Source organism: Lichenostomus cassidix, chromosome 13, assembly GCF_008360975.1.
Source record: "Lichenostomus cassidix isolate B80296 chromosome 13, HeHo_3.0, whole genome shotgun sequence".
NCBI classification, from domain to species: Eukaryota; Metazoa; Chordata; class Aves; order Passeriformes; family Meliphagidae; genus Lichenostomus; species Lichenostomus cassidix.
Window position 1 is genome coordinate 3078625 of NC_139494.1, and position 27519 is coordinate 3106143.

General features: G+C 51.6%; 2 protein-coding genes across 13 annotated transcripts in view; both read right to left on the bottom strand.

Annotated features, from left to right (window-relative positions):
* The window catches only part of ANKHD1 (ankyrin repeat and KH domain containing 1), a 98877-nt gene extending 85805 nt beyond the window's left edge, over positions 1-13072 (bottom strand). For 10 of the 11 annotated variants that reach the window (XM_085073341.1, XM_085073340.1, XM_085073339.1 and 7 more), the window contains exon 1: positions 12686-13072. In XM_085073341.1, coding sequence (XP_084929467.1) covers positions 12686-12964 — 279 coding nt within the window. In that variant the 5' untranslated portion in view covers positions 12965-13072. The remainder of the gene's footprint in view (positions 1-12685) is intronic. The other variant, XM_085073343.1, reaches the window with a different exon arrangement.
* A 269-nt stretch (positions 13073-13341) lies between these two features.
* On the bottom strand, positions 13342-26347 carry SLC4A9 (solute carrier family 4 member 9). 2 transcript variants are annotated; one of them, XM_085073345.1, is made up of 21 exons: positions 25904-26347; positions 24157-24317; positions 23794-23943; positions 23617-23678; positions 23361-23518; positions 21632-21716; positions 21202-21356; positions 20504-20620; positions 19880-20054; positions 19512-19645; positions 19134-19405; positions 18404-18459; positions 18147-18329; positions 17921-18034; positions 17143-17304; positions 16812-16990; positions 16496-16568; positions 15532-15600; positions 14473-14646; positions 13927-14073; positions 13342-13801 (listed from the first exon to the last, which is right to left on the bottom strand). In XM_085073345.1, the coding sequence occupies exons 1-21, from the start codon at positions 26182-26184 to the stop codon at positions 13751-13753; spliced, it is 2958 nt and encodes a 985-aa protein (XP_084929471.1). In that variant the 5' UTR covers positions 26185-26347; the 3' UTR covers positions 13342-13750. The 2 variants fall into 2 exon arrangements, with proteins under 2 accessions (XP_084929471.1, XP_084929470.1); XM_085073344.1 differs by having other exon boundaries at positions 13342-14073.
* Between the last annotated feature and the right edge of the window lie 1172 nt (positions 26348-27519).

A 27519-nucleotide genomic window follows, 5' to 3' on the forward strand; every position in this document is an offset into this window, starting at 1 on the left:
TCCACAGCCAGCTTAAGGACTCCCTGCTTTCATGAGCTCTGATGCAAAAATGACTTCTGGGAAAATTCACTCTTACCTACAGGAGTACTTCGGGGTTTTTCATTTTTTCCCACAAGACTACACAAGGCACTAATATGATGGAAATATTATTCCTATTGCAACATATTTGTGTGCTCTGGTGAAGGGCAGAAAATCCCACCGTGTGTGTACACAACCATTCATTATACATAGCTGAGAACTAGATACAAGAAATTTCATTAGAAGCTAATGGATATTTTTCTTTGTCACTACACCACTACACTTAAAAGCAGTCCTCCCATTTGAGGGCATACCAAAAGGAGTAAAAATGTCATCTATCAGTGAGTCAACTACACTTGAGATTAACAAATACTGCAGAAACACTCGGTGGCTCCTGGCAAGCCTTAGGGTTCAGCCTTGGGATGAGCCAGGCAATCTTCAGGCAAAGGGAAGCACAGCAGCCTTGCAGTAACCTGCCAGAAGCTGTCCTGCTGCAAGTTCTAAAACTTCATGGTTTCGACACTTTGGGAAAGATATGGACCATTTTCTGCCTGACTGCTGCCAGCCCAAGCTCACTGGGATATATTTACAAGGTATTACAGGCAACAATGCACCTCTTGAACCTAAATCAGTGTTAATTTACCATTCACAAATTCTCAGCTTGCAAGGAACCTCTCTCCTGCCAACAGGGAATACATTTTGCAAACAGGAACCTCTAAAAAAGTCTTTTTAACAATGATTGTGCAAACACTACCAAGTAAAGTGAATTACACACAGTTTTCACTTAAGAGTACAAGTTGGGTAGTACTGGTGCAATCTGTTCCCTTCACCACTATTTTCAATTCTTCCTGCCTTTCAGCTCTTCTTTACACCAGCAACTGTACTTCCAGAGACCTTGCACATTTAAAATTTCACAAAAAAATCTTGCTTCATATACAATATTTTCATTATAGTTTTATATCACAGGAAGGCAGATGCTTTCATTATTATTGCACATGTTGAGCATCAATTTTTAGGTTTTGTTTTGATTTTTGGTAAGAGCTTAATAACATACCCACAACACAAATATAACTTGAGTGTGAAAATACTGAAAATCCATAAACAAAATGTTAAAATAGCTGCATCACTGCTAGTCTCCCAGAACAAGCTCCAATGTTTTTTCAAGTCAGAATGTCTGACATTTCTGTAAATAAATGCAGTTTCTCACGTACTAAGACAAAGCTAGAGAGAATGAACAGTTGGATACCACCACTAATAGCAGAGTGAGAAATTACCTAATTGATCAGATGTCTCTTGTGAATGGAAGTGACCTACAATGATCCCACATTAATAATATTTTTTTTAAAAATCGAACTACCGCAAATACATCAAATAAACTTGTGTTTTAAAACAAAAAATAAACTTCATTAAAATCAAAACAAGCAAATAAAAACGCCAAACATATTTCATGTTAGCATTCCAGGAAGACATAATACACTGCTCATGTGGCAAAATTTAGGCACTCTGCTCTATCCTAATCAGATCTGCAGCAAAGTGATAGAGTAACCAGTCACTGTGCTATTTTTGGATTATTTTGCGAGCTGCTTTGGGCAGTTAATAAGCATCTTACTTGGTAAGGCTCATTAGGAACACATGGATTCAAGATATTATTCTAACTGCCAAAACAATTTCACCTTCCCAGTTTAAAACCCAAGAAGCTGCACGGGACCCGAGGGGCAGGGCTCCACTACACCGTGTGTCTCGTGCTCTTCCACAGCAACCATGGACCTTGCCTGAAGTTCTGCCAAGGACTGCAGCAGCCTCGCAGCTCTGCAGATCCAGTTACACCACTGGTTCCTCCCTCCAGAGCAGCTACATCGCAGCTATGTGGACTCAACTCCATCAGTGTTTATATGTTAATACCAGGACTGAGTGTCAGGGGGATGCAAAGGGTCTTTGCAGGCACCAACATCACTGCTAACCCTGGCAATTCTGGTGAGATGGACAATGACATGCAGGGTTACAACACATTTCTAATATTAAATCTAAACTGATCTTCTTTATGTTGCACTACTGCAAAGTACTTTTCCCAGAATAGCTTGGACCTGCTCACAAATAGCCTGTTCCTGACAGGCTACAGACGATGGAAAAGCTTCCTGGGTAGCTGTACAGCACTGTTCTCTCCTCCTTCTGCAGGCAAGGGCAGCAGCAGAGACAGCTCGTTCTACCTTCTCCTTCCATTTGTGCCAAACTACTGCTCCTGGGAAGACTATCTTTACAGAAAGTGTAGATAGGAGAGAGAAAGCTGCTATTAAATTATTTTCTTGAACTTGTATTTTCCAGGATCACATTGAGCTATGAACACTTTTTTGGGGTAACAGTACTCTTTGTTCAGTTTGTCCCAGCTCTTGACTGGAACTCCTAAATTCCTATTTTTTAATGCAAATGAAGACCTACCTTAATTTCTCTTCTCTGTTAGGAAACCCTAATTATTTCTGTAACAATTCCATTTACAAATTTTTATTCCATAATTAACAACATGTGCAATGATGTATTAGGATCACACTAGAAAGTTCTTGTGGATTTGTCTGATAAACCCAACTCTAACAGTTTATGTGCCATGCCCTCTATTAAACTGAATGTCAATATTGGATTAATCCTTGCAATCTCGCTCTAGAACTTTTGGGGAATAGTGATAGGACACAGCACTAAGTCAAGACTGGAAATGAGTTTGTATTTCAAATTTGATATCAAACCCCTTTAAATTCCACATATGAAGGATGCCAGTTTCAAAACCATTAAATATAATTATTCCAAGGAAAAAGTAAAGTGAAGGACTTTGTCCCGACATGACAATCTTAGATGCTCCCTGTGACAAGTAAGTGCAGCACTACCTCCCTGGTGAGGACTTAACACCACCAAAAGGCCTGGTTTTGATTTCCCAGAATATGCACTTTTCAACACTCTTCCCCTGCCAGCCCAGCCAAACATTTTCTCGCACCTGCTTAAGGTGCCTTCCTGCACAACCATTCCAGTTTCAAGAGATGGAGTAAAGGAAGAGGAAAAACCATACACTAATGTGGATATTTTCACAAAACCTTTCAGTGGGGTCTCAGGACACTGTCCTTTCTTGGCATTTCAAAGCTAGAGAAAGAAAATAAACATTTCAGGGAAGTACTCCAGAGTCAGTACCTAGAAACAACATAGAATCAATGGGAACAATTCAGACATAATTAATTATATAAAACCATACCCACTCTGTTTGGCTTGAGCTGTAATTTCTGAACACAGTTTCTTCCATTAAAAAAAAGTTCCAGCACAAGCAGACAGAAGTCACCATGATCTGTGAATCACCAAGAGGGCATTATGCAGCACTATGGACCCTGTGATCACCCAGCATCCTGCCAACCCAGGAGGGTACAGGGTGCTCAGGGACATCAGCTCCTCAGTGGAGAGCATAAAGTACCTGAAGCATCATTTCCAGCCACTGCTCACCTTGTGACAAGTCAGGTAGCTGTCAGACACTTCCATAAGTTGCTTTAACACATCAAAAAGGAAGAAAACTCTGGGGAGGGAACAAATAATTTTCTACCACTTTACTGGTATTTAATGGACTTACAAAGGGGTCTGACAAGCTGGAAGATCATTCTTCTGGGAACAGAAAGGCATTAGATCACCTCAGCTCCCTGTAAGGCCACAAGCTTACCATGCCTCCACCTTTAAGTGGAGCTGTCAGTGCTCAGCACCTGCTGCAGCCGCTCTGTAGGCAGGGCATTAGATTGGGAGGGTGGGGAGAGAAGGGGTGCAAATCTGTTTAGCTCTGATTGCAATAGGAAGCTGACTAACTTGAGGCAGGATTATCTAAAGGGCAGCCTTTATTTCCATAGATATTAAGCAATTACCAGCTAATGAAACAAGCAGCTATAGGATCTGGGCTGTGGTAAGCTCACTTCAGAACACAGGTTCATGTTGCAGACGCTGCTATAGATACAGTGTAAATACAGGTGACACAACCTCCTGGTCTGTCGCTGCAGGAAAGAAAAGGTCCTCATGCACACAGTGTGGGCCATGAATCCAACAGCCACAGGTAAAATACAATGTCATTGATGTGTTTTCACACAAGCTGATTAAAATGATGGGAGAGACAGAGGGCAGTGAGCAAGGACTGAGATCTTTATGGCTACTCCACCATAGCGTCTCAAGCCTGGCACCCCAAGTCACCAGTCAGTTCTCAAAATTACAGCTGTTATTTGAAACATGCAGATAAAACAATAAACGAGATTTAATGATTTATAGCACTGCTCTTCCTTTCCAGAGATTGCTGGTTCTGGTTTTCAATTTTCTTGCACTCATACTGAACCATAAGCAGACATTCCTGGACAAGCACCTGTCAAATAGTTCATGTCAATTTAACCACTTACCTGATTTCTCTCTTAAGCAAACACCTGACACTATGCCATTTAAGTAGTGCTGAATCCTACAAACTACACCTTATCACTTGCCTCTGGAAAGAGCTGCCTGGTCTATGGATCCTCCAGAAACAAGAACAATCCAATTGACTTTTATTAAAACACTGTTTCACAACAATATGCAACACTATTGCACCCTATTAACCCTCACAAAATTAAGGCACAGAACACGCAGGTTGACTCCTCTTGGTACAAGAAATTGGCAATGTTACAAAGTTTCTCTGTATAACAGAAAAGAAAGCTTTACTCATCTCAGTAACTACCGCAAAAACCCAAAAAACTGTTAAAACGAGGCTGTAGCTATCACATACTCAATGTCTGATAAACAAAATAATTATGACTAAGTTTTCCCAAAGTAGAAAACAATCACTTGCAGCAAGGAGCTGTCATGTCCAGAACTGGAACTGACAACTGAAGCTTATTCAAAATTCACATCAATCCCAGTAAATCAAGTGCCTATTCTTGACATGTACTTTATACCAAAGAAAAACCTTTGCATGGAGACCAGCAAATCTGACTAAAATAAGCACCACTTGCACTAAGCACTCCTTATTTTCATATATTCTATCTCAGTCCACTCTAAATCAAGTTTCCAAAGCTCCATCTTCCCCGTGGGCTCTAGGATTCCTTCCTCACCTGTTTGTTTAATCTAATATTCCTGCAGAAACAGCCCCTCTCTCCTAGCCTCAAACCAAGAAACAGCTGGCATAACTCAGTATTCTGATTTATTAGAATATAAAACAGAATTGTTGCATCAATTTAGTCAGGGCTTTCAGGATGATGTCCTTGCTCAAGTACCAAATCCCAGGCATTAAAACAAAGCGAAGGAAACTTTTAAGACAGAAGATGAATACATGCATTTGTTTGCTGATGCAAAAGCTCACACCCAAACAAGATGGGAAGTATTCAAACCACCTTCTTGGAAATGACCTTTCAAGATCTCTTTTCAATCCAAGGGGACAATGCCTACATAGAAAAAACATCATACAAGTGGATCTTGAATACAATAGTAATTCAATAATCTGTTTCCAGGCCAACCTATACATTTCAGACAGAAGAGTCTCAACATTTAAAGTGACTATCTAGAGGCTTATAGCAAACTGAAAATCATCCTGGGCTTTCTGTCCCTCTCAGAGCCCAAGCTAGTGGCAGCTATTCTTTTCAAGGCCTGGACAAACAGGTCTGCAAACACTGTCCTACTGCCAAAGCAGAAGAAACCCCAATGCAACTCCTGAGCCATCACTCAGTCATTTTAAAGAAACTATCAGAGAGCCCTGTCTAAGCTATGATCCACACAAAATTCAAGATGTAGCAGTACAAGGGCTATAAAATGTAACTATTTCAGAAAAACAATTAAAAGAGAGACATTGATCTATGCTGTTGGATTCATCGTAACAAATCCTAAATGTCAAGCATCCACATGAGACACTCTCTCTTCCCCTGGCTCCCTTTCAGGCTGTGGAGGAACACATACTCTGAACAGGTGATGCTCAGAAGTTACCATGACCAAGCATCAGTTTGAAAGCAGATCATTCAGCCCCCAGTGCTGATCTCCCCACTCCCTTCTCTCTTGAAATACAGCTGACTTACTACCTACCTGCCATGTGACTCTGTTAGATTTATTCGTAATTTTGGAAAGGGAAAAGTTCAACAGGTTTAGGGATTTTCCTAGAAGAAAAACTTAGTTAATTAGTAATCCCTATGTTTTACTGAAGGCAAGGGAGAATAACTGAGGGCCCTAGCTAAAACCTAATGCTAAAACATGAAATGTTCAAAACATGTGAGATGACTTTGTTGGCCCACTGTCCATCAGTCAATAAAATGTCCTCTTTTTTTTTTTATTAGGGAGTATTTTCTTCCTGCAGGATATGCAGCTAGGTACCTTTCAAAAGCTCTCCTGGCTAGCCACACTTCTCTCTTCTCAGCTACCACTTCTCAGCATTCTGACAAACACATCACCAGAATTCAACCGTGAGTGACCCCTCTCACTCTACAACCCTTTTCCTCCAGATTATGGGATGCTTTGGAAGAGCTAAAGATGAAAATACTTTTGAAAAAAAAATCTTGATTCTCTCTTGAAAGCAAAGGACAAAAGTGAGTAAGGGGTCTCATTTCACAAAAAGCAAGAAAGTAACAAGATCCAGCACAGGACCAACTCCTTTATTTATGTTTTATCCAAGAAGTGTTTTCTATCTGCATTTGTGCAGAAGATGCACAATACCGCAAAAACTGAGAAAATTTTCTTGTATTTTATAGAACCTTCAAATAATCAACATTACGTAAGAAAAAAAATCTTAAGTAATGAGTTGCAAGAGTAAAAAGAAGATACTATCCTATGATAGGATGCATTTCCATACATTTCACTTGCTCAGCACTCCTCCAAAAATGTACAAAATGAAACCTCTGCACTTTCACAACAAAAAGGGAAAGCTATTTGTTGGAGAAAAAAACCCCTAACTAACCCCTATCTGTATTCTATTACAATATACATCTGTGTATATTATGAACTATAGCCTATCATCGTTTTTAAATGAACCTCTAAATACATATATTCATTTGCCCATACCCCCCTGTGTGACAGGCACCATGGCTTTATAACAAAGGTTGCAATCTTGTTACTGCAGTCTGTTGCTACAAAAAAGAGGTATTTGTATCATTTCAAAGTTAAACTAATCTTTAGTTTATCCTAGACCAAGGTCATGTGAGGTATCAGCAAGAAAGTTTCTATTTAAGCTAACCTCTGAGGCCAGGCACTGGTCAAAAACTTCCTAAATTTACCTAAGTACTGGCACAAATCATTGATTTCTGAAGTTTGCTTACAGTATCCCATTCCAGGAGAAGGACATTCCCACTGGGAAGACAAGGTTTGCACCAGGCCTTTAGCTGTATTTGCATGGTACACAGGCTGCTGCTAGGGAGGAAAGCACCCATAGAAGACAAACAAAAGCACCCTACTGAAGAATGAGGCTTCAGAGCTTAAAGACTGCTGCAAAGAGTCCTCAAACAAGATCCAGGAGTTATTTTTCTTGCTTCATGAAGTTTTCAGTGGAAAAGAAACCTAAGAATGTTTCCTTTTTCCATATAAGTCAAGATTTGCCTCTGTTTTAAATCCAAGAATCACTTTTATTCTCCAACAACAGCTTAATATTGTAAAGGACTCTTCCTATATGTTACAAGACCTCAAAATTACCTACTAAGATCGAAGCTCTGCAGCCTCCTCACCTCCAGGGTCGAGCCCCAGCTGTGAACTTCAACAAACACCCCAATTCAGCCATGGAGCTGCTCCCAGTTTTAAAGGCCAGGCCACACATGTGCACAGAAAAAGGAGTGCCTGTGTATTCCCTTTCCCTCCACACTGATCCTTCTGTCAAGTGACTGTTGCAGGGACGGTCTGAGCTCTGAGCAGAGGACAATGTCCCAATGGCATCATCCAGCTGTCCTTATGGCTGTATTTCAGCATCCTCCAAGGCAAGGAAAGGAGACAAGAGAGCAGCCCAATACCAAGACCACAGGGGAGCAGCTGGGTAGCCCCAATTTATATCAGAACACAAGAACTGATATAATTAATGCCCAGACGAATCCTTCCCACCCCCCACCAGACTGTAACTAGTTGACTGGTGAAACCTATGTGCAAATTTGTACCTAAATATAGATGTTCTGCTAAATTTGGCAAATCTCTCCTTACCAAGGGGTTGCACTGCATATTTATGTAATTATACAGTAGTATTTCACATCTTTACTTTCTACACCTATCATTAGAAAACAGTTGCTGACATTTATTTTAGGTCATGTAATCAACTGAGTCAAGCTGCACTAAAGGGAGACCCAAGTTCAGCAAGAAACCTTAGAAACCAGTTCATTGTAAAATGTTATTGACTAGTATTAGCCATAACTACACCGTTTGTTTCTGGTTACCACAGGCCACACTTGCAAAGTTACTGAGATACCTACCGAGGTATTTCTGACACTTAGATGCCTAATCAGACTAGAAATAAATGAACACCCTACTAACCAGCTATCTGCATCCTGAAGAGTCACCTAAACACTTTTGGAAACCCAAACATGTTATCCCTTGATGTTTTCTAGTCAATGAATAATTCCTGGAAGAAAATTTTACTCTTTCTTCCACCTCTTACCTCCTCATCTTTGAAAGAGTTAGTCAAAATAAGAAAAACATCAACTGCTAAATTGAAACTTACATTTTTCAGAGAAAAGGCTTTTCTGCTTAATACTATCTACCTGAATTTCCATCCACATCTTGAATTTCTATTCCTTATGGTAAAGAAAATGCTGCTATTTACATTGTTTCTAATACAATGGAAACTAAAATGTCTGAGCATTACATTAACCTCAGAAGTAAAAAGATGCATTGTGCACACCATTTACAAAGATCCATGTTAAGGAGGTTCAACAATACAGCAATGACTTTAATAGACAACATTGCTAATTTGAAACAAACTATGTATTTACTCTGAATTTCAAACCCAGTTAAAAAATTTAGAGATCTCAGACTGCAGGGAGGGGAGCCCCAGACAAAATCTCCAGGTACTGAGCTGCTCTGGAGTGCATGCCATTCAACTACTCATCCTACTCCTTGTAGGAGGTATGTTATGTCTGATTTTTAATTATGCTTTATGTAAATATCCCCAGAGGCTTATGCAATAGGTACAGGCTTAAGTAAGGCAAGCTGGTGGAGGCAGCTCAGGAGAGGGAAGCCGAGAGCTGAGCTGACTCCATAGCCAAGGGCTGGGTGAGCTCCAGTTGTCATTGAAGGCCTCCAAACCCCTGAATTACAGAATATGAGAGATTTGCTACATTTGTACACTCACTGCCAAAAGCCACTCACTGAATCAAGCTCCTGCATCCCCTGCTACTTCCGTCGGCACCACTGGCTTCTCCTACTTGATTTACAACAGCTCAGCAAACTCACCATCCCCGAGCACTAACACGACCACATTTATCACCTGCTTCAACTCTTGCCTGCCACACTTCACTGCTGGGAGGGTTTTTGATGAGGACCTGCACATTCTGTGGCCACCAAAGACCCCATGAGCATGCACTATCCAGCACTGCCCTCCCAGCACACCTTCACCTTGACCTACAGCCCTCACAGCCAGGGCAGAGGAGGCTGTTTAATGCTCGTGCCTTTGGCACCACTGTAAGTGCCAGCGAAATTCACAAGGAGTGGTAAGAATACACTAAAGTCACACCAAAAATCTCACTCTAAACAAGATGCAGGCTGTGTTCACACCCTGATCAAGCTTAGAAGGCAACTAAGCGACTATTTGCACTGAGGTCAAAACCACCTCATTTCTCAGACTGCAACCAGCGGTGGAAGTTTCTCCAAGCACACAGGAGATCCACAGCAGCCTGTTTTACACAGGAACAGCACAACCCTCCTGGCCTCATCCCTCCATGCCCAAAGACATGCTTCAGCTTGCAATTGTTGCTATTTGCATGTGATAATTTTAACTGGTAATTCTAGAAAATATTCTGCACAGCTGCATTTAAATTTCACCTTGTGGACCTGACACAACTCATCTGTACAGGATCCACTTTTGGTTTCCCAACCAAGAGCCTGGTCACTACCACAGGCAGGCACTGAGCTAGGAAACCAGAAAATTTTTATTTTCTCCCAGTTCTGCAAGCCAGGATAAATTGGGGCACACCCTCTTCACCTGTAAAATGGGGACAGTACTCTCTACTGTAAAGTACTTGGAGATCTGATCTAAGAAATGCAATATATTTTCAAAAAGGTTAGGCTAAAACATATTGCTCTTTTCATTCTCCAGATAAATGCTTCATTACACTCTTTGTCCTGCACTTCCCTGATGATTTTCTTCTTTAACTAATTTGCCATTTTGACCAGTCCAATTATTTTAGCATATTAAACTCAGAGTAATACAAGGATACAAAACCTAAATACCACTGCAGACACGCAGCGGAGCCTACAGAATATTGTACCATTATTTTTATGGCTTCAAAAGTAGAGAGAAGAGCACAGATCAAGGCAGCAGGGCAAAAACTCTTTCTTTGTTTTTTTTTTTATTTTTAATTCTCCCTTTTAGTTCTCACTAATTCCACCCACTGGTAATAGCTGAAGGCATACACCCAAATCAGTGACTCATGGCACAAGACCACAGTCCAAACAGTGACTGACTGGCTTCTCAAAGCAGTGCTGTTCAAGAATTGCAGTGTTCCATCCATGGACCTTAACTGCCTTTTCTTTGCTCAAAAGAGAAAACAAAACAAAGGAAAAAAAAAGAGAAGTCCCCACCACTGACAACAGGTGCTTTCTTAGTTCTCAGAAAAAAAAATAAAAATTGAAAAATAAAAATTGGTGCTCCCTTGGTGCTCTCAGCCATGTAGCCTAGGCACATTCTTCCCACCCATGCTTCTTCCCCAGGTAACTCCACAACCAGAAACACAAGACAGAACTCCCCAGGCAATTTCAGCTTTGAGATTAGCCCACCTCCTCTCCATGTGTGCTGAAAAACTTCAAGTATTGCAATTCCAATTAATTTTTTATATTCCATATTTTAAACAATAAACTTTTTCCCAGGTTTTTCAAACTAATCATTTAACAGCTGTTTGGGAACCTTTATTTTTTTTACCTCAACGCCAACTTCCCAGACACATTATTTATAATGGGCTGTCTTTCTTAATACTTGCTATTAGTCAAGAGTGCTTAGTAAACACCCTAGCTGTCCATCTTCACATCCCTTAAATAATGGGGTGGGTTCAAAAGGGATAAGCTTTCAAAGTAGGACTCTGCTCACCTTGCAAAGAGCCAGAAACTCCCTGATACAGCCTACTTCCCATCATTTTCCAGGTTCTGTAGCTACTGCTTTGTATCTTCAAAGATACATTAAAATGTGACATAAAAGACCTCCTAGAGAGCAGACACTCGTCAATTACTTGTGTCCTATTGTATCTATGGTAGGTCTGCCAGTTCCCCAAAACAGGCATGTACTGGAACACCTAATGCCACATGTGACTGAACATGTACATCCAGGACACCAAACACACAAGCAATGATCACACAAGTGCTCATCTGCCTGATCATTCGATTTTTAGAGTAGTTAAATGTCCTGTTGATAGCACCATTTCTAAGGTAGGTTAGGCGGTCATAAGCAAAATGCACATGTGGGTCTGCATCAATTTCATATTTTTTTTTATTCAGATAAGACCTGGTTCAGGTTTCAGGAGGGCTGGACAAAAGAGAATCATCAATAGAAGGCAAAAAACTTAGCCAGAGGAGGATGAGTGCAGGGTCCCCTCCTTCCATCTCTTCAGAAGGAACAAGGACACATCCTGAATTACACTTGCTTGGCCTCCAAACTAAAAAGGGTATGTCTCACCTTGCCTATTTTCTTCCTCCTGCAGAAGCCCAAAAAAACTGCAAAAAGCCTGCAAGTGGTAGCCACTTTCTCCTGCTTTGCACTAAAACCATGTAAGGGCTGACATCCTGCTTTTGCTAAGAGACTACTAAGGAATAAAGATTCACCCTTTGGTGCAGCAGTGACAGACAAAAGCCTTCATTTACCTTCCCTCCCTAGGCTACATAAAGCAGCATTAGATGCCAGTTTATAGGTTTATAGTTTAAGAACGCTCCGTCTGGGTTGGGATAAGGCCCCAGTCCCTCCTCCACACCCTCCCTTTAAAACTCTGCGCAGGTTTGGAAGATCAAAGGAAGACACCTCCATTACCCTCTTCCATTTTGTTGGATAAGAAATATTTCTGTTGCATAAAAGCGTGTGTGTTTAGCTATATCTACAGGAATTTATCCATGTCTGGGAACCCAGGGTCCAGGGCAGCAATAGTACGGCTGACGGCTTCACTTTGTTCTCTGTCGGGTGCAGATATCGCCTCCCCCTCCAAACCTGTTCCCAGGTGGAAGCCGCTCCTTGAGGTCAGGACATATCCTCACCCCGCTGCGCGGCTGCGGCGCGCAAAGGGCCCGGCCGCCTCCGGCCCTTCCCCGGGGCCGCCGGGAGGCGCGGCGGGGCGAGACCCCCGCGCTCGCTGCCTCCTCCACGGCCCCGGGCCGCGCTGCCGTGCGGAGCCGCCGGGACCCGCCCATGGCGGCGGGAGGCCCGGGACGAACGGGTGCGGTGCGGTGCGGTGCGGCCGGCGCGGCGAGCGGGAGGGCGGGCGGGCCCCGGTCGGGCCTGTCAGGAAGCGGCGGAGGGGAAGGAGGGCGGGCCGGGATCGCTCACCTCGGACACCTCGTCCTCGTCGCTGCCGGAGCCGCCGCCGCCCCCGCTCCGGAGCACGGCGGCCGCCAGCTTGAAGTCGAGGGCGGCCTCACCGGCCGCGGGCGCGCCGGGGCCTCCCGGCCCGCCGGGCCCGGCCTCCCCGAAGAGGCGCACGGCCCGCAGGCCCAGCGGGGAGGGCCCGGCCGCGGCGGGCGGCTCGGCGGCGGCGGGCGGCGCGCGGGGCGCGACCGAGTCGATTTCCTCGTCGGCGGCAGCGGCGGCGGTGCCGTCCGTGAGCATCGCGCTGGTCCGGGCCCGGCCGTCTCCGTCCCCTCACGGCACCGCGGCAGCGCCACTAACTTCTCACACCCTACCCGGCCGCGGCCGCCGCGCCGCCCCCCCGCGGCTCTGCGCACGTCTATTGGGCGCGCTCGGCCGAGGGCGGCAGGCTATTGGTCGCCGCGTCCGCCACTCAGGGGCGCGTCACGCGCTCCCAGCATGCTGCCCTGAGAGCGCACGCCGAGGCGGTAAGAGTGAGCCGCCCCGCCCCGCTCGCACGGCCTCGCTTCCTGAACTTTCCGGGAGATGATTGGTCATCCCGAACATCAATCATGTGCCTCGGAGAAACCACGGGCGCTGATGGGGCAAACGAGCTGTCGATCAAAGCCCATCCAGGAATCACGGTTTTGATTGGTAGGAACGCACATCGCTCACAACGCATGGCGTCTGGCGCCTCCCGATTGGCTTGTGCGTGCCCTGGGCCCGCCTCCCCTTCGAACCCCTCTGAAGGACTCCGTCAGCGCGAGACACCGTCACACGCCCGCCTGTCCCGGGCGGCGATTGGGCCGCGGAGCTGCCAATCAAAGCGGCGGGCACGCCTTCCCCCCGGCTCCGTGCCCCGTCCAGCGCAGGCCGCCATAGGCTGCTCGCCCTGTCTGTCCGCTCAATCGGCCACGCCCTGTGTGACGTCACTGCTCGGCCACGTGGCCCGGGGGGCTGGGGGGCTTCGGGGACCCCCGGGGATCTCGGGTCCGGCGACCCCCGGCCCGGGGCGATGTCCCCGCACAGCCCCAGCCCCGCCCCGGCCTAGTTCACGGAGAGGTTGATCTGAGGTCCCGGGCGGTTCATCGGCTCGCACTGCGGAGAGAGCAGAGAGTTGGCGGCTGGCACCGCGCCCACCCCGGGCGCCCCCGCGCCAGCTCCGCCAGCGTCTCGGCCCTGGGGCGGCTGTGACCGAGCGGGGCTCGCAGGGCACCACCGACCTCCTCGGCTCTGCTGCCCTGCTCCGGCCGCTCCCCGCGGTGTGTCCCCGCCGCCCCCGGCCCGGGCAGCGGCCCGTCCAGCCAGCTCAGGTCGTGCGGGGAGAAGATGCGCTCCAGTCCCTTCCGGATCCCCACCAGCGCCAGGAGCTGCGGCCGGGGCCAGGCACGGGTCAGCACCGCTGGGGCCGCGGGACAGGCAGCATCTCTCTGTCACATCCCTCTGTCACCCCAGGAGATGCCAGGGTGGTGGTCTGTCACCCCTCCTGGCTCTGTCCCAGGGGGCCCTACTTGCCCAACAGTGACGCTCAGCCTCTTGTGACAGCCCCACGGCCCCAGCGCAGGGAGTGAAGGCTGGTGGCAAAGCCATGCAGTGGCCCTGGAGGGCCCCTGCCAGCCCTTGGGCGTCTGAGCACCCCCATGCCCCATCTGCCACCGCCCATGTCCCCTCCCAAAGGCTCATGCCAGGCCCTGGTGATGCTCAGGGCAGGGGTGGGCAGCACTCAGCCCAGCACCAAAGCAGTGCTGCCGATTCAAGGAGTGTCATACCATCACTGGGAAAATAATAGCAGCCGTGGTGGACTTGAGAACCCAGAGCAAGGCCAGGCAGAGCAGCTGGATGACAGTGAAAAGGTGAACCCGGCGCAGGGGCACGTGGCGGAGGTAGGCAAGGTCTGGCTGGTGCTTGGCTGGCATCAGGAGCAGCCGCACTCGGTCCATGAGCTGTAGCGAGAGGATGGCAGGTGGGTCACACGTGTCCAGCTACTGGGCAACTCTCACCCACCTCAGCTGTTGGGGTCAGGGCCAGCAGGATGGGGTTTCACCATCATTTCTGCAGTTCAGCCCTCCTGCCATCTGTGCTGGCCCCCAGCTAACGCCTGGGCCGGTGAGTTTGTCTGCAAGACCAGGGGTCCTGGTATCACTGTCACCCCAGGCCAGGGGAGTGCTTTCCAGGCAGACCTCTAGAAAGGACTCTAGCTGCCCTTATAGGGTTAATTGAGAGATAACACCCCTTGATCCCCCTCACTTCACAGGAATCTGCTGCAGCCTCCTCCTGAGCACAACTCTGGATTTCCCAAGCGGAGTGAGGGTGGGAATTTCCCAGCCTGTCATCCAGAGCAGCATAATTGCAAGGAAACTGTACTATTTAGAGGAAAAAGTGGTGTACATAATTTGGGAACAGGGATTTTTTCCCCCTCCATCGGTTTCTTAGGAGAAGAACAGATCTGGCACATGAGCAGCATTACCAGAACCAAAGGACTGTCATGTCCCAGCTCTGCCTCCAGCTCCCAGACGAGGAAGTCCCTGTGGCTTTGAGAGCAAGTCTGTGTTATCTGCTTTGTCCTGCTTCTCCCAAACCACCTGATCCATCAGTGCACAAGTTTCTCCTGCTCCTATGGAGCCCTCCTTTTCCCTTTCCTCTGCCCCAGAAAGGTCCCTCTCTTCCTCCTTGTCCTGGGCCTGGCAGGAGACAGCTCCCTGCCTGGCTGTACACCACACAGAGCTAAAATCCAGGCTCTGCTGTGCAGTGGCAGCTGTTGCTGAGCAAACCCCCTCATCTCCAAACAGCCCCCACCAGCACCCCCTCCCAGTGCAGCTCTCCCTCACCTGGATGCTGTTCAGCGCCGCCACCCCCATGTGCAGGAACACCCCGTACAGCACCGGCATTGGGATGTGCTGCAAGACAGTGGGATGGGGCATCAGCAGGGCTGTTCTCTGGGGGTCTGTGCCTGTAGTGTCCTCTCGTGTAAAAGCCTGCATGTGTGTCCACAGCCTTTGCCTCCTTCATTCCCAATAGCCCAGCCTGGTCTTGTGTAATCGCTTGAGGTTCACATGAGCCCATGTCCTCCATGGACCCTTTGGTTGGCATCTCATCCCACAGGTGTGTCACTGCACCTCAGCTTGGTGCTGTCTGCAAATGTGCTCCATCCTGCTATCCATGTCTTTGGTGAAGATATTAAATGTATTTGTCCAGTAGGAATGCATGGAAGACACCCCTCGTTACTAGTTTCCATTTGAACACTGGGCTCCTGACTGTAGATCTCTGGACATGACCATCCAACCAATTCCTGATCCATCTAACTGTTCTTCCATCAAATCCAGGTTGGAGGTGGGAATGGTGGGAGGGCTCCATATCAAAGGCTTTATAAGACCAGCTTCAGAGCTGAGGAAAGAGGTCGAGGAAAAGAGACCTGTCTGCCCATAGGTAATCCAGGGCCACTAGAGGGTTTTTTCCTAACATGACTGGCAGCAGGTGAAAGCCAACAGCAGCCAGGTCATCCATGTGCCAGTGCAGAGAGGTAGTGGCAGTGTGTTTTTGGGGAGCACGAGAACCCAAATACACACGGGAAGTATGGACAGCTGACGTGGGACCACAGTGCCTTATGTGCCACCTCTACTGTGGCACTGGAGACAAACCCTTGGGCCAGTCCACACCCACACAGTGCACAGCTCCCTGCCTGCCAGACTCCCTGTGCTGGATTGATGGGTAGAGGGTGAGGAATCTCCCAGCCTTGCGGGATATGGCCACCCCCTGCCTAGGAACAGAGGCCACCTCAGCCAGGCTTCCTACCTTGAGCACGGGGGCCATGAAGATGGAGACTCCCATCAGAATGAAGACAGCCAGGCCTGTCAGCCTCTGCTCCCTGTGGGTGGCAGTACAGGTGTCACAGGTGCCTAGGGTCCCTTGGGAGCCCACCCCGCTGCCTGCTCTCCTGGCCCCCAGGGTCTCTGCTCTTTGCCATTTTGATAGTCACAGGGAAAGGGGTCATCTCTGGGGAGGTCCCCAAAGCCAGGTCTGATGGACAGCATGGGCATGTCCCTGTCCCCTGGCTCCACAGCCATGGGTAAAGAGTTCCCCAAAGCTGGGCCCAGGCTTGTTTGTTTACCTGATGCCCAGGAACTCGGGGTGCTCGCCAGGGGCTGAGGTTGCACTCTCCTTCCTCAGGCTCTCCATGTGTGCCAGGGAAATGACGGTAGCTGAGACATACCAGGGGAGGCCGGTGACAGAGGTGACAACCATCAGGAGAGAGACGCAGAGGAGGTCCAGGTGGAAGCCTGCTCCTTTCTGCAGTAGAAATGACAGCAGGACTGGAGGCATCTCCCCACTTTCCTGGCCAGTTTGGGGTTCTGCTCTCCCCTGGCTGCTTCTGTGGGGCCCAGGCAGGACCTGGATCCTCCCCATTGGCTGGTGCTGCCTGTTTCCTGTCCTCTGCTCACCTGAAGCTTGTACTCCCTGCGGTTAAGAATGACAGCTGTGATCTGCTGGTCCATGAAAATGAGGATGGTGACAAGGACAGCAGGCACTGCGGACACCAGGCAGACCCACCATGGGTTGGCTCCAAAGGGGAAAACGATCCAGCCCCGTGCTGGGTTTGTGGGCTGTGGAGAGCAGAAGAGTCATGGCAGCTGCCACCCACTTGTGGGGTGTGCAGTGCAGCCAGGTGATGGTACCAGCCCTAGGTGCCCAGGCTGGAACCCTACAGACACCCCAGGATGCCCCACCTTGGGAGTGGAAGAACATCCTTACTCATCCTGGGGATGCTGCTAGGCAGAATGACCCATCAGCCCCCCACAAGGACAACCTGACTGTGGCAGAGCAGGAGTTTGTTCTTGGACACCACAAGCCAGGAGCTGGGCATGTGCCCATGAGAGTAGGTGGAAGAGGTGGCATTGTGCAGTGTTGGTGGTGAGCTCGAGGAGGTGGTGATGAATGCCACCTGCACTGGGGCCCTGCCGGCTCTGCTCCACACCCAGGGTGAGAACACCAAGCCCAGAGCTGAGCTTGTGGCTCTTGTTCCAGTGTGATCTGTATAGTCCAGATCTGTATAGTGCTTGGGATCAGCTGTGTTTAACTGTTTGTCATTTTCTGGGATGCAGTCTGCACCCCTGTAGGGCTGGAGGCAGTTATGGGATGGACACTGACAGCACAGTGGGATGCTTACTGTGGTGGGCACAGACCCACACCATGCTGGTGCCGTGCCCACCCTGCTGGCACCTTCAGCTCGCTGGGGACAAGGAGCTTGGGAGTCTCCAGGCCCAGGACAGCATCGACAGTGCAGGAGGCGAAGATGGCCAGGATGACGGCGAAGTCGCTCACCAGCTTCCTCACCTGCAGATGGAGAGGCCTTGGCCCAGGCTGCCTGGGGTGGTGGCTGCTCCAGGAGCAGCCCTGGGGTGCAGCACCCAGAGTCACGTCACTGGGGTGGCTGACAGATGCTCACCCCCACAGGGAAGTAGCGGCTGCTCCTGAAACGCTTGAGTGCGGTGCAGGAGAGGAAGGTGCCCGCAAAGAGCAGGAAGGAGATAAGGGTGACATCGGGCACATACTGGCAGCTGGTCCCCAGGAGATGCCCACCTCGATCCAGGCACTGGGTCCTGCTCAGCCCTGTCAGAGTGGCAGGAGGCTGCAGGGACAAGGCAGGGATGAGGAGGGATCACACATGGACACCTTGGGCCCACCCCAGCCCCTCACCTGTACCTGCTGGGTAGCCAGGGGTGAGGGCAGCAACGTGTCATTTCCTGCAGAGCTGTGACCTGCAAAGTGACAGAGGTTCAGGTTGGTGCTGGCTTCATCAGTATGACTGGGATGATGCTGCCATCAGGCTGGGTCCTCAGGCTCTTCTGAGGGCTCAGGTTGCCTGATGGGACCCCAAGGGATCTCTGAGGCCCCAGCCCTGGCTGACACCCAGGGAGCATCAAGAAAGGATATCCCTGTGAAGGGCTTGGGTAAAGCACTAGCTGCTCAGAGGCACCATTGATCCCAGGCTGGCCAGCACTGGTGCTTTTGGCACATGGTGTTGGTCCCTTTTCTAGGGTCAGTGTGGGTCATGTCATTTCCAGGTTCATGTCTTCAAGCCCCAGAAAACAGCCCCTGATTTACAGACTGGGTTAGAAATGGCAGAGCAAACCCATCCAGGTTCCTCCTTCCAGCCCCTGGCATCCCCCATGCTGAAGGCACAGGAGATGGGCCAAGGCTGTCCTTGCTCCCTGTACGTACTGCCCTGTCTGGTCCTTGGGCAGTTCTGGAAGGCAGAAAGAGATGTGTGGAGGGAAGTGGAGGAATGTGCAATGTACTCAGGCAGGTGAGGATGGAATTAAAGAGCCTCCTCCTCCTGTGCCTTCCCCCACCAGCCAGGCAACAGGTTCCTGGCAGGGTCCTGGGGCAGCAGCTTCCTGCTCCCCACCCACCCACAGCTGCTTGGGCTCACCGGGGCTGGACAAGTTGCAGGTGCAGCTGTAGGAGGTGACGTTGTCCAGCCGGTACTGCCAGTTAATGGGGAAGGCATCTGCCAAGCTCAGCATCTTCTTCAGGGAGTCGTAGATGAATATCAGGCTGATGAGTGCGCAGAAGCCTTCCTCGGTGAAGCGGGTGAAGTACCGCACCAGGTGACTGGCCTCGGTGGCCACCAGCACCACACCAAAAAAGGCCACCCAGAGCCCAATCCAGAGGCGGAACTCCAGGTAGTCCAGGCTGTGGTCCCTGGGAGAAAGGGTGACTCAAAACCTTGCCAATGACACCTGCCTGGAGTGATGGTGGCCCAAGCCCTAGCCAGTGGGCTGAGGATCCTCCCTGACAGGGAACTCACTGGCTGAAGGAGAAGAGGAGGCGTTCAAAGACGAGCACGGGGCCGGTGCTGCTCAGGATGGTCAGGGGTTGGCCCGAAAAGAGGCAGAAGACAAAGCCAGCAAAGGCTGTGCCCACGAAGCTCTCCAGGACCCCCTGAAATGAAGGGAAGGGTGCCAGGTTCCAGGCACATGCCAGGGAGGGGCATTGTGGGCCTGCCCCTCCCCAGTAGCACACAAGAGCACAGAGTCAGTGCAGGGGACCATGGGGGAAGGAGGCAGAATTCAGGCGATGCTCAGGATATCCTGGGGATGCTGGTAGTAGGGACCCAGGGACCCTCTGGGCTGGGCTGAATAGGTTTTGTAGCAGGTACCCCGTGGCCACACTAACCTGCATGTTGGCAGTTGCATCCCCCAGCATTCCCCCAAAGGTGATGGCATTGGTGACTGTCGCCAGGTAGATGTAGAGCACTGCTGAGAGGCACTGGGGGTGCAGGGCATCAGAGAAGTCACTGCCGTACCATGGTGCCTTCCTCCGGATGTCTCGTAGCAGCCCCCCAAAAAGCCTGGGGCAGAGGAGGGCGATCTCAGAGCAGACCTCGCAGAGAGCTGCACAGCAAGGGATACTCCCTTCCCCTGGATACAGCAGCTCGGAGGGGCTTGGACATGGTGGCCCGCTGTGGCTAGCACAGGTTTTTCCTATGAGAAATTTTCTTGTGTTTTATAAATAAAGTTTGGATGTCGTTGGAACAGTGTCCCAGAACTTGGACAGTGCAGGCCTGGCCAATCAGGCCTGGGGGAAGGCTTCTGACTGACCAATCTGGGTGACTTTTGAGAACTCTATATATGTGATGAAATCAAAACAATAAAGGTCATTCCTTCTTGCCACTGAGAACTGGTGCTTTCATTACTCTGCTAGCTGCTCAACAGCGACAGCCCCATGAGAACCAGTGACCTGCCCCTAATCAAGCACCCTGCTGCACCTCCCACTGCCCTGGACCTTCCAGACACTGACCTGCCTGTCCTCTCCAGCTCCTCCCCAGAGCATGGGTGTCCTGGGCTGGCTCTGTCCCCAGCTGCTGTCATGTCCCCATTGCCATGTGACTGCTGGTCTCGTGGGTCCACAGCGGTCCTGTGGCAGAGCAGAGCCTGAGACAACAGGCTTCAGGTTGGGACCCTCAGGACCCAGCTGCATTTAGAGGACACTAGGAGGGGAAAGGGAGAATGGAGAGGGGCAGGGGTGCAAACAAGGCTTGTGTATCCCCTGATTATGGAGAGGAAAAAGATAAAGAAGAAGAGAAATGGCAGACGATGGTCTTTGAAGGTTTCTTCCAACACAGCCATTATTTCCTCTGGCAAGCCCTGGAGTCAGCCCTGCAGGACTAGTTTTAGTGGAGGAGCTGGGCAGAGCCCAGGGTGTCCTGCACAGAGGATGAGTTTCACATCTAAGTGCTGAATCCCAGTGTTCCCATCATCTCCCTTTGGAGGGCATGTGAAGGGGATTTGCTATCCACTGCCAAATGAGACGGCACAACTAACAGCAGGAGGGACCAAAGCTGTGGCCCTTGGCGGGACTTGTGGAGTGGCTTGGCTGGAAGGACCCCCGTGCTCCTGGACAACTTCATCCCCATGGAGATGGAAGTTCCAATGTCAAAACCAGCAGGATCATGCAGAGGGGCTGGCAGAGGTTGGGGTGCCCTCCCTCCAACTCACCTCCTGCGTGGCGATGGCAGACAGCTTGGTGGAGGAATTCGGGCACTAGGGTCCCATTTCCCAGGAGGAAGTACAATCACCTCATCCAGGAATGCCTCTATCCCTGTGATGAGGTCCTCTCGGTGCTCAGCCTGCCAGGCAACCCTTTGGAAGAACTGTGGGGAGATGCCATGGTTTAGCCACTGTGTCCCTGCATTCATCCACCTGGAACCTTCCTCCCAGCCTGCAGCCATCACCAGGAAACAAACCCATCCACTTCAGCACAACAGGTGCCCTACATCCTGCAAGCCCACCCAAGCCTTTTTTTCTTATCCTGGGCAAGGGAGGCCACCAGCTCACCCCATCCTCTGCCCTCCACTGTAGCCTGCAGAGCACTCCTCGTGTGCCCATTCCAGGCCCATACCATCCATGGGTGCTGTGCCTGGCTCACCTCATCTGTCAGCAGCGTGGCCATGGCCCTGCCAACCTCGTGGTAGGCTTTCACTTTGGGCGGACCCAGCAGGATGAAGAGGAACCTGTGGCAAGACAGCACATATCCAGAGCAGCCCTCTCCTCCCCAGGGGATGCTTCTCTGCAGGAGACCGTGGGGATGTGGGGATTCTGGGTAGGCCTGGGGGGCTTCTGCTATGCTAAAAGAGGGGTCAGGGGCAGAAGACAAGACACGTATCTGCAGTGTCTGCTGCACCTTCATGGAGACCTCACAAAGACCATGGGATACCTGGCTGAATCACAAGGGTCTGCAGGAACCCAGACTGGGAGGTGTGGGGGGAACAGGTCTTTGAGGCAGACAAAGAGAAATCCTCAGCTGAGGGTGTCTGTGGCATCATGTTCCTGGGAATGTTGCTTGCAGCAGGATGCTGGAGAGTTAGGGAAGGAGTGCTTGCCAGCAGCACGGGCAGCAGGTTTGACAGGACTCTGGGGTCATGAGAGGAGACGGTAACGAGAGCTCAGAGACCTTGGTAAAATATGGTGAAAATCCCACACTTCAGAGGATGGTGTAAAATCTGCAGAGGGACAGTACAGCCAAATATTTAACCAAGTCCTCCATGCCTTTCCAAAATTGGCAGAAATGGTTACAGTCCTGAAACCCTCAGGTTGTCAAGCAGTTCCAGTGACTGTACTCTGTGCAAACCCCAAGAGAGCAGGCAGAGAAACTCCTCTGGCAGTGCAAGTGGGGATTGACAGGACCCCCTGATGCTGGAGGCGTCTGGAGCCCGCTCCAAAGGGACGAGAGGTGTCAGTTGCCACTCGGGATTGCTCTCACCCAGGCATCTGCACCAAGGCGATGGAAAAACCTTAAGACCCTAGAGATGGATCTGGTTGAGAGACAGCCCTGAGGTGGTGGCTGTGCCTGTGGAACAGCCTGGCATGGCCAGGAAAGAGGATGACACCCTGGGCAAAGGGATGGGTAGGGACAAGATCTCCCTCCCCTGCGGCTTGGGGAGGAAAATACAGGGCAAGGGGTTATCGTGAAGCCCTCGAGACACGGAGGCATTCACTCTCTCCGACGCCCGTGGAGGAGAGAGTGGTAGGTGGGTGGATATATGTCCTGCTCCTCCCAGCTCATGGAGTACGGGTGCTCTGGGCAGAGTGACCAGGAGATGGCAATGTCCCTCCTGATCCATGCCTGCTTCCTCCGCGGGCTTCCTAAGGAAGTCCCCAGCTGAAGGCACACTGCCCATTTCCCCTCACGGCTTCAGACGATGCATTCCTCAGCCATGGGGAAACCACGGGGACCTCCTGTCCTGCTCCTCTCCCGCCACCCCGTCCCACCACTCAGGAGAACATCGCGGGCAGCGGGAAGGCAGGAAGCTCCTGAAAACCGGCATCCCGCCCCCGCCGCCAGCCCCCATGCTCCCGGCAGTAGGTGGAAAGCATCCAGAACCAGCTAGGGACAGGGAATACAGAGCCCAGTGGGAATGACCGAGGGGATGCCCCTTCCAGGCTGCCCACCAGATGCTCCACACTTAGCCCATTCTGGAGTGCTCCTAAAAAGCTGGGAAAAGCAGGAGGGGAAGCAGTGAGACAGGATTCTGGGACTACCTGTGGCACTGGTGCCCTTCCCTTTGCTTTGGATAAGCAAAGCCTTGTCTGGTGCGGGAGGAAATGGGGAGACAGGGACGGGGGAGGGCACAGGGCCGTCAGCCCAGCTCTGTTACCTGCTTGGGAGAGAAACTTCAGCCAGTGAGCCAAGGGACACCCCACGCCTGAGGCGAATGAAGGCAGCAAAGGGCTTTTCCAGGAATTCAACTTCACCAACAGCAACATGGGCTGCTTCAGCCCCCGGGGGGACCTTCTTCTTAAATCTGTTTCTCAGCTGAAAGGAAAGGGATGCAGCAGCTGGGTACTCAGGATGCCGTGGCTGGACATTCAGAATGCAGTAGCTGCTCCCAGCCCAGCTCCATGCTGCTGTACCTGCTCCTTAAGAGGCGTTTTGGAGAGCTGGGCTCTGGGCTCAGACCTGGCTTTGGCTTTCCCTGCAAAGAAAATGAGGAAGAAGCAAAATCCATGTACAAGCAAATGGGCAGCATGGGTACTGCCCCGGGCTGGAGGCAGCTGGAGGATGCCTGATGGGACAGCCGTGTTTCCTACCTTGGCAGGGAGAGAGACCAAGTTCAGCAAGGAGCTGCAGCAGGGGTTTTGTGGGCTGGTGCTGTGGCTGGAGGAGCAGGAGGGCTGCCAGGCGCTCCTTCAGTGCAGGCTGCAGTTCTCCTTCCTCAGGCTGCCCAGAAAGTGCTTTGTCTGCATCAGGGACAGGGACAGCTCTGAGTCCCCCTGGTTCACTGCCCATTGGGGAGCTGCCCAGGGAAAAGCCCCCTTAGCTGGAGTAGCAGACAGCCCCACTAGGTACCTAACTGTCATTCATCAGTGCTGTTCTGTAGGCACCTCCTGGTGGCCTGTCCCTCTCTGGTGAACAGCCCATCCCAAGAGATGATCTTTGCATTACCCATATACCGATTATTTCCTTGAAACTGGCGGCGTCAAGATCCAGGAGCATTGTCCCCTTCTGCAGGCATGTCTTGAGCTGGAACAGGCTGTGCAGGGGGAGAGCTGGGACATGGGGTATACTCCAGCGCTCCCCACCATCCTCCACCTTCTCCTCGAACTTTATCCACCTGCCCAGGGAGATGTGTGGGGTCAGCAGCAGGGTAGGTCCTGGGCCCTGTGCCAGGCAGTGGGAGCTGGAGCCTGGGTCCCTCTTTGAGCCTAGCATGGGGCTGGCACAGGCAGGGAGGGGTTTGGCTGGTTCAGAGGGGCTTGCAGTTGGTTCACAGCATAGGGGCAGCTGGGCAAAGTGGTTATGCCCCCTTTCCTGCAGACCCACACCTTGCTAAGATCAGATATGGGGAATTCTAAGAGTAATGAGATGGCTGGATGGTTCAGGTTTGAAGGGACCTTAATGCTCATCTCATTCCAACCCCTCCACCATGGACAGGGGCACTTTCCACTAGACCAGGTTGCTCCAAGCCCCATCCAACCTGGCCTTGAACACTTCCGAGGATGGGGCTACCACAGCTTCTCTGGGAAGCCTGTGCCAGTGCCTCACCACTCTCACAGGGAAGAATTTCTTCCCAATATCCCATCTAACGTTGATCTCTGGCAGTGGGAAGCCATTCCTACTTGTGCTGTCACTCCAGGCCCTTGTCCAAAGTCCCCCTGCATCTCTCCTGCAGCCCCTTAAGCACCAGAAGGGGCTCTAAGGTCTCCCCCAAGCCTTATCTTCTCCAGGCTAAACAACACCCCACCTCTCTCATCCTGTCTCCATAGCAGAGCTGTCCTGACAGAGCTATTCCAGCCTTTGAATCATTTCCATAGTTTCCTTTGGATGTGCTTCTACAGGAGCTGGATGTGGTGCCCCTGGAGGGTCTCACACAAAGCAGAACAGAGGGAGAAGCCTCTCCTCACCCTGCTGCCTGTGGTGCAGCCCAGGATACACTTGGCTTTCTGGGCTACAAGCACACGGTGCCAGCTGATGTCCCATCTGTCACCCACTAGCATCCCCCAGTCATTTCTGCAGGGCTGCTCCCAGCCCATCCACCCCCCAGCTGTGCTGGGACTGGGGGTGGCCCTGCCATTAGCAGAGCTTGCTGGAGTCAGAACAGAAGTGTCTTGAGCTGTTTCCACGCTCCGACCATGCCAAATATTTTAACGCCGGGCACAGACAGAGCTTCCCTTTGTCCCCATGGGTGGGCGCCCAGCCGCGGGGTGCTCGGCGTGCTGCACGGGCAGAGCGTGCTCCGGCACAGCAGGCTCCTGCCGAGGGACAGCCGTGCGGGGACAACGGGGCTGGCTTCCGGGGGGAGCCACAGCCCGGCGGCTTTGGTCCCCACAGACCCTCCGATCCCGGAGGGAAGATCCATTGGTGCCCCCAGACCACTGTGGCCCTTGTCCCCGTGCCCCGTCAGGGTGGTGGGAGGGTGGTGTGGGGCACAGGGACGTCTCAGCCCCGGCGCAGCTGCTGGAGCCTTGGAGGGGCAGCAGAGAGGAGCAGGAGGAAGGGCTCTGTGCCTGGCCTGCCTGACATCCTGCCCTCTCCCATGAAATTAAGTCAGCACAGCGTGGGCACTGACGGGGCAGAGCCCTGCCTTGGGGCTGGGGCTGAGGAACCACCAGCCTCGGAACATGCCTTGGGCTCCAGCTGAACTGAAGTCTGGGCTCCCAAAGCGTGGCCCAGCAGCTTGGCTCTCGCAGGTGTTCCTACCTGGCCATCTCCCTCCACTCCAGCCCCGTCGGGGTGCTGAGGAGCTGGTTGAGCTGGATGAAGAGCAGCGGGCAGGTGACGTCCCCCTTCTCCTCCCACTGCAGGGCGGCACCAGCTCGCCTGGCCGCTGTGGCCATGCCTGAGGGGAAGATGCTGCAGCCGAAAGCCTGTGAAGGAGCTCCAGGGTTGCTGCACTCTGGTCTGGGCTGTGAGCAGTTGTCTGTTGCCCGGAGAGCCGTGCCACCCGCCCCTGGCTTGTGGGGTCGCATGGTCATCGGCATCGGCAGCCACAGGCACTCACAGGATTCTGCTCATCCCACACCTTATAATAGCTGTGAACTGGTTTAAACTGGCCACAAACCAATACACAGGAGCCAAGCCCAAAACAATCACCTCAAAACAGCCCAAAACAACCACCTCAAAACAGACAAAAAGAGTCAGCCCCACAGGTCCCAGTATGGCTGTGTCCTGCCACTTCCAGCTGCCCATCTGAGCCAGGGACCAGGGGACCCACTTGCCCCCTGCAGGTGACCCGTGTGGACAAGGATGTTCTTGGGGACCAGTGTGCTCCCAATTCTGTCTGCACCCTGTGTGGGGGTGCTGTGCACAAGGCAGGAGGGGTGACATGGCCCATGCCAGCTCCTCGTGGGAAAGCGGATATGGGGACATGCTCTGGGGAAGGATGTGGCACTACTGAGCAAATTCAGAGTGGGGAAATGAGGGGCTGCTGGTGGCAGGCGTGACAGCAAGGGTCAGGAGGGTGTCAGGGCTGTGGACGTGCTGGTGTTCAGAGGGCTTCTGTGTGAGCTGCAGCAGGTGAGTGGATGGAGAGGGAAGGGCACAGGCACAGCCACATCATCCTGCCAGAGACAGGGACATGGTGGGGCCTGCACAGTGCTGCCAGCAGAGAGCTGCAGTGGTGCTCATTGTGCCCACTGCCACCATGCTTGGCCCTTTGGTCCCCTGCAAACAAACAAACAGTGGGGCTGTGTGCACTGCAAACACAGCAGCAAGACCACAAACACCCACAGCTCCAGGATGGGCGGGCTGTGCTGGGGCCCACTGGCCTCAACAGGATCCAGCCCCAGGAGCAGCTGGAGCAGGGCCAGGCACCACAACGGCAGAGTCACGTTTAGGGGGAGTGTGGGTGGGTGTGCGGGTTTCTGAGGTCCTGGTACCTGCCTCGCAGGAACTGAGGCCAAGGATCTGGCCCAGGGTGCCCTGGTTGTTTGCCCTGTGATACCTGTAGAAAGTATGTACTGTGATAGCAGTATGTAGAGAGGTGGCCTTAGCTGGGGTGGGGATCACAGGGAGACCCCTGGCAGAAGGACCCATCGATAAGGAGCATCAGGGATGCCATGAGACACCCAAACCTTCCCAGGAGTTCACCTCCCCCTCCTGTGGGGACTGCCTCAGCAGCATGAGATGGGGCATGACTGGCAGTAGGTGCAGGCAGGGAGGCTGTGAGGGGCTCCAGGAGGTGGGCAGGGGTCATGGGAGGCTGTGGGAGGTAGAGGCAGGAAGCAGAGGCAGGCAGGATCAGCAGCCTGCACACATCCCTCCTCTCCACCCTTGCCTGCTGCCAACCCTCTGTGCCAACACTCTCCCAGGCAGCT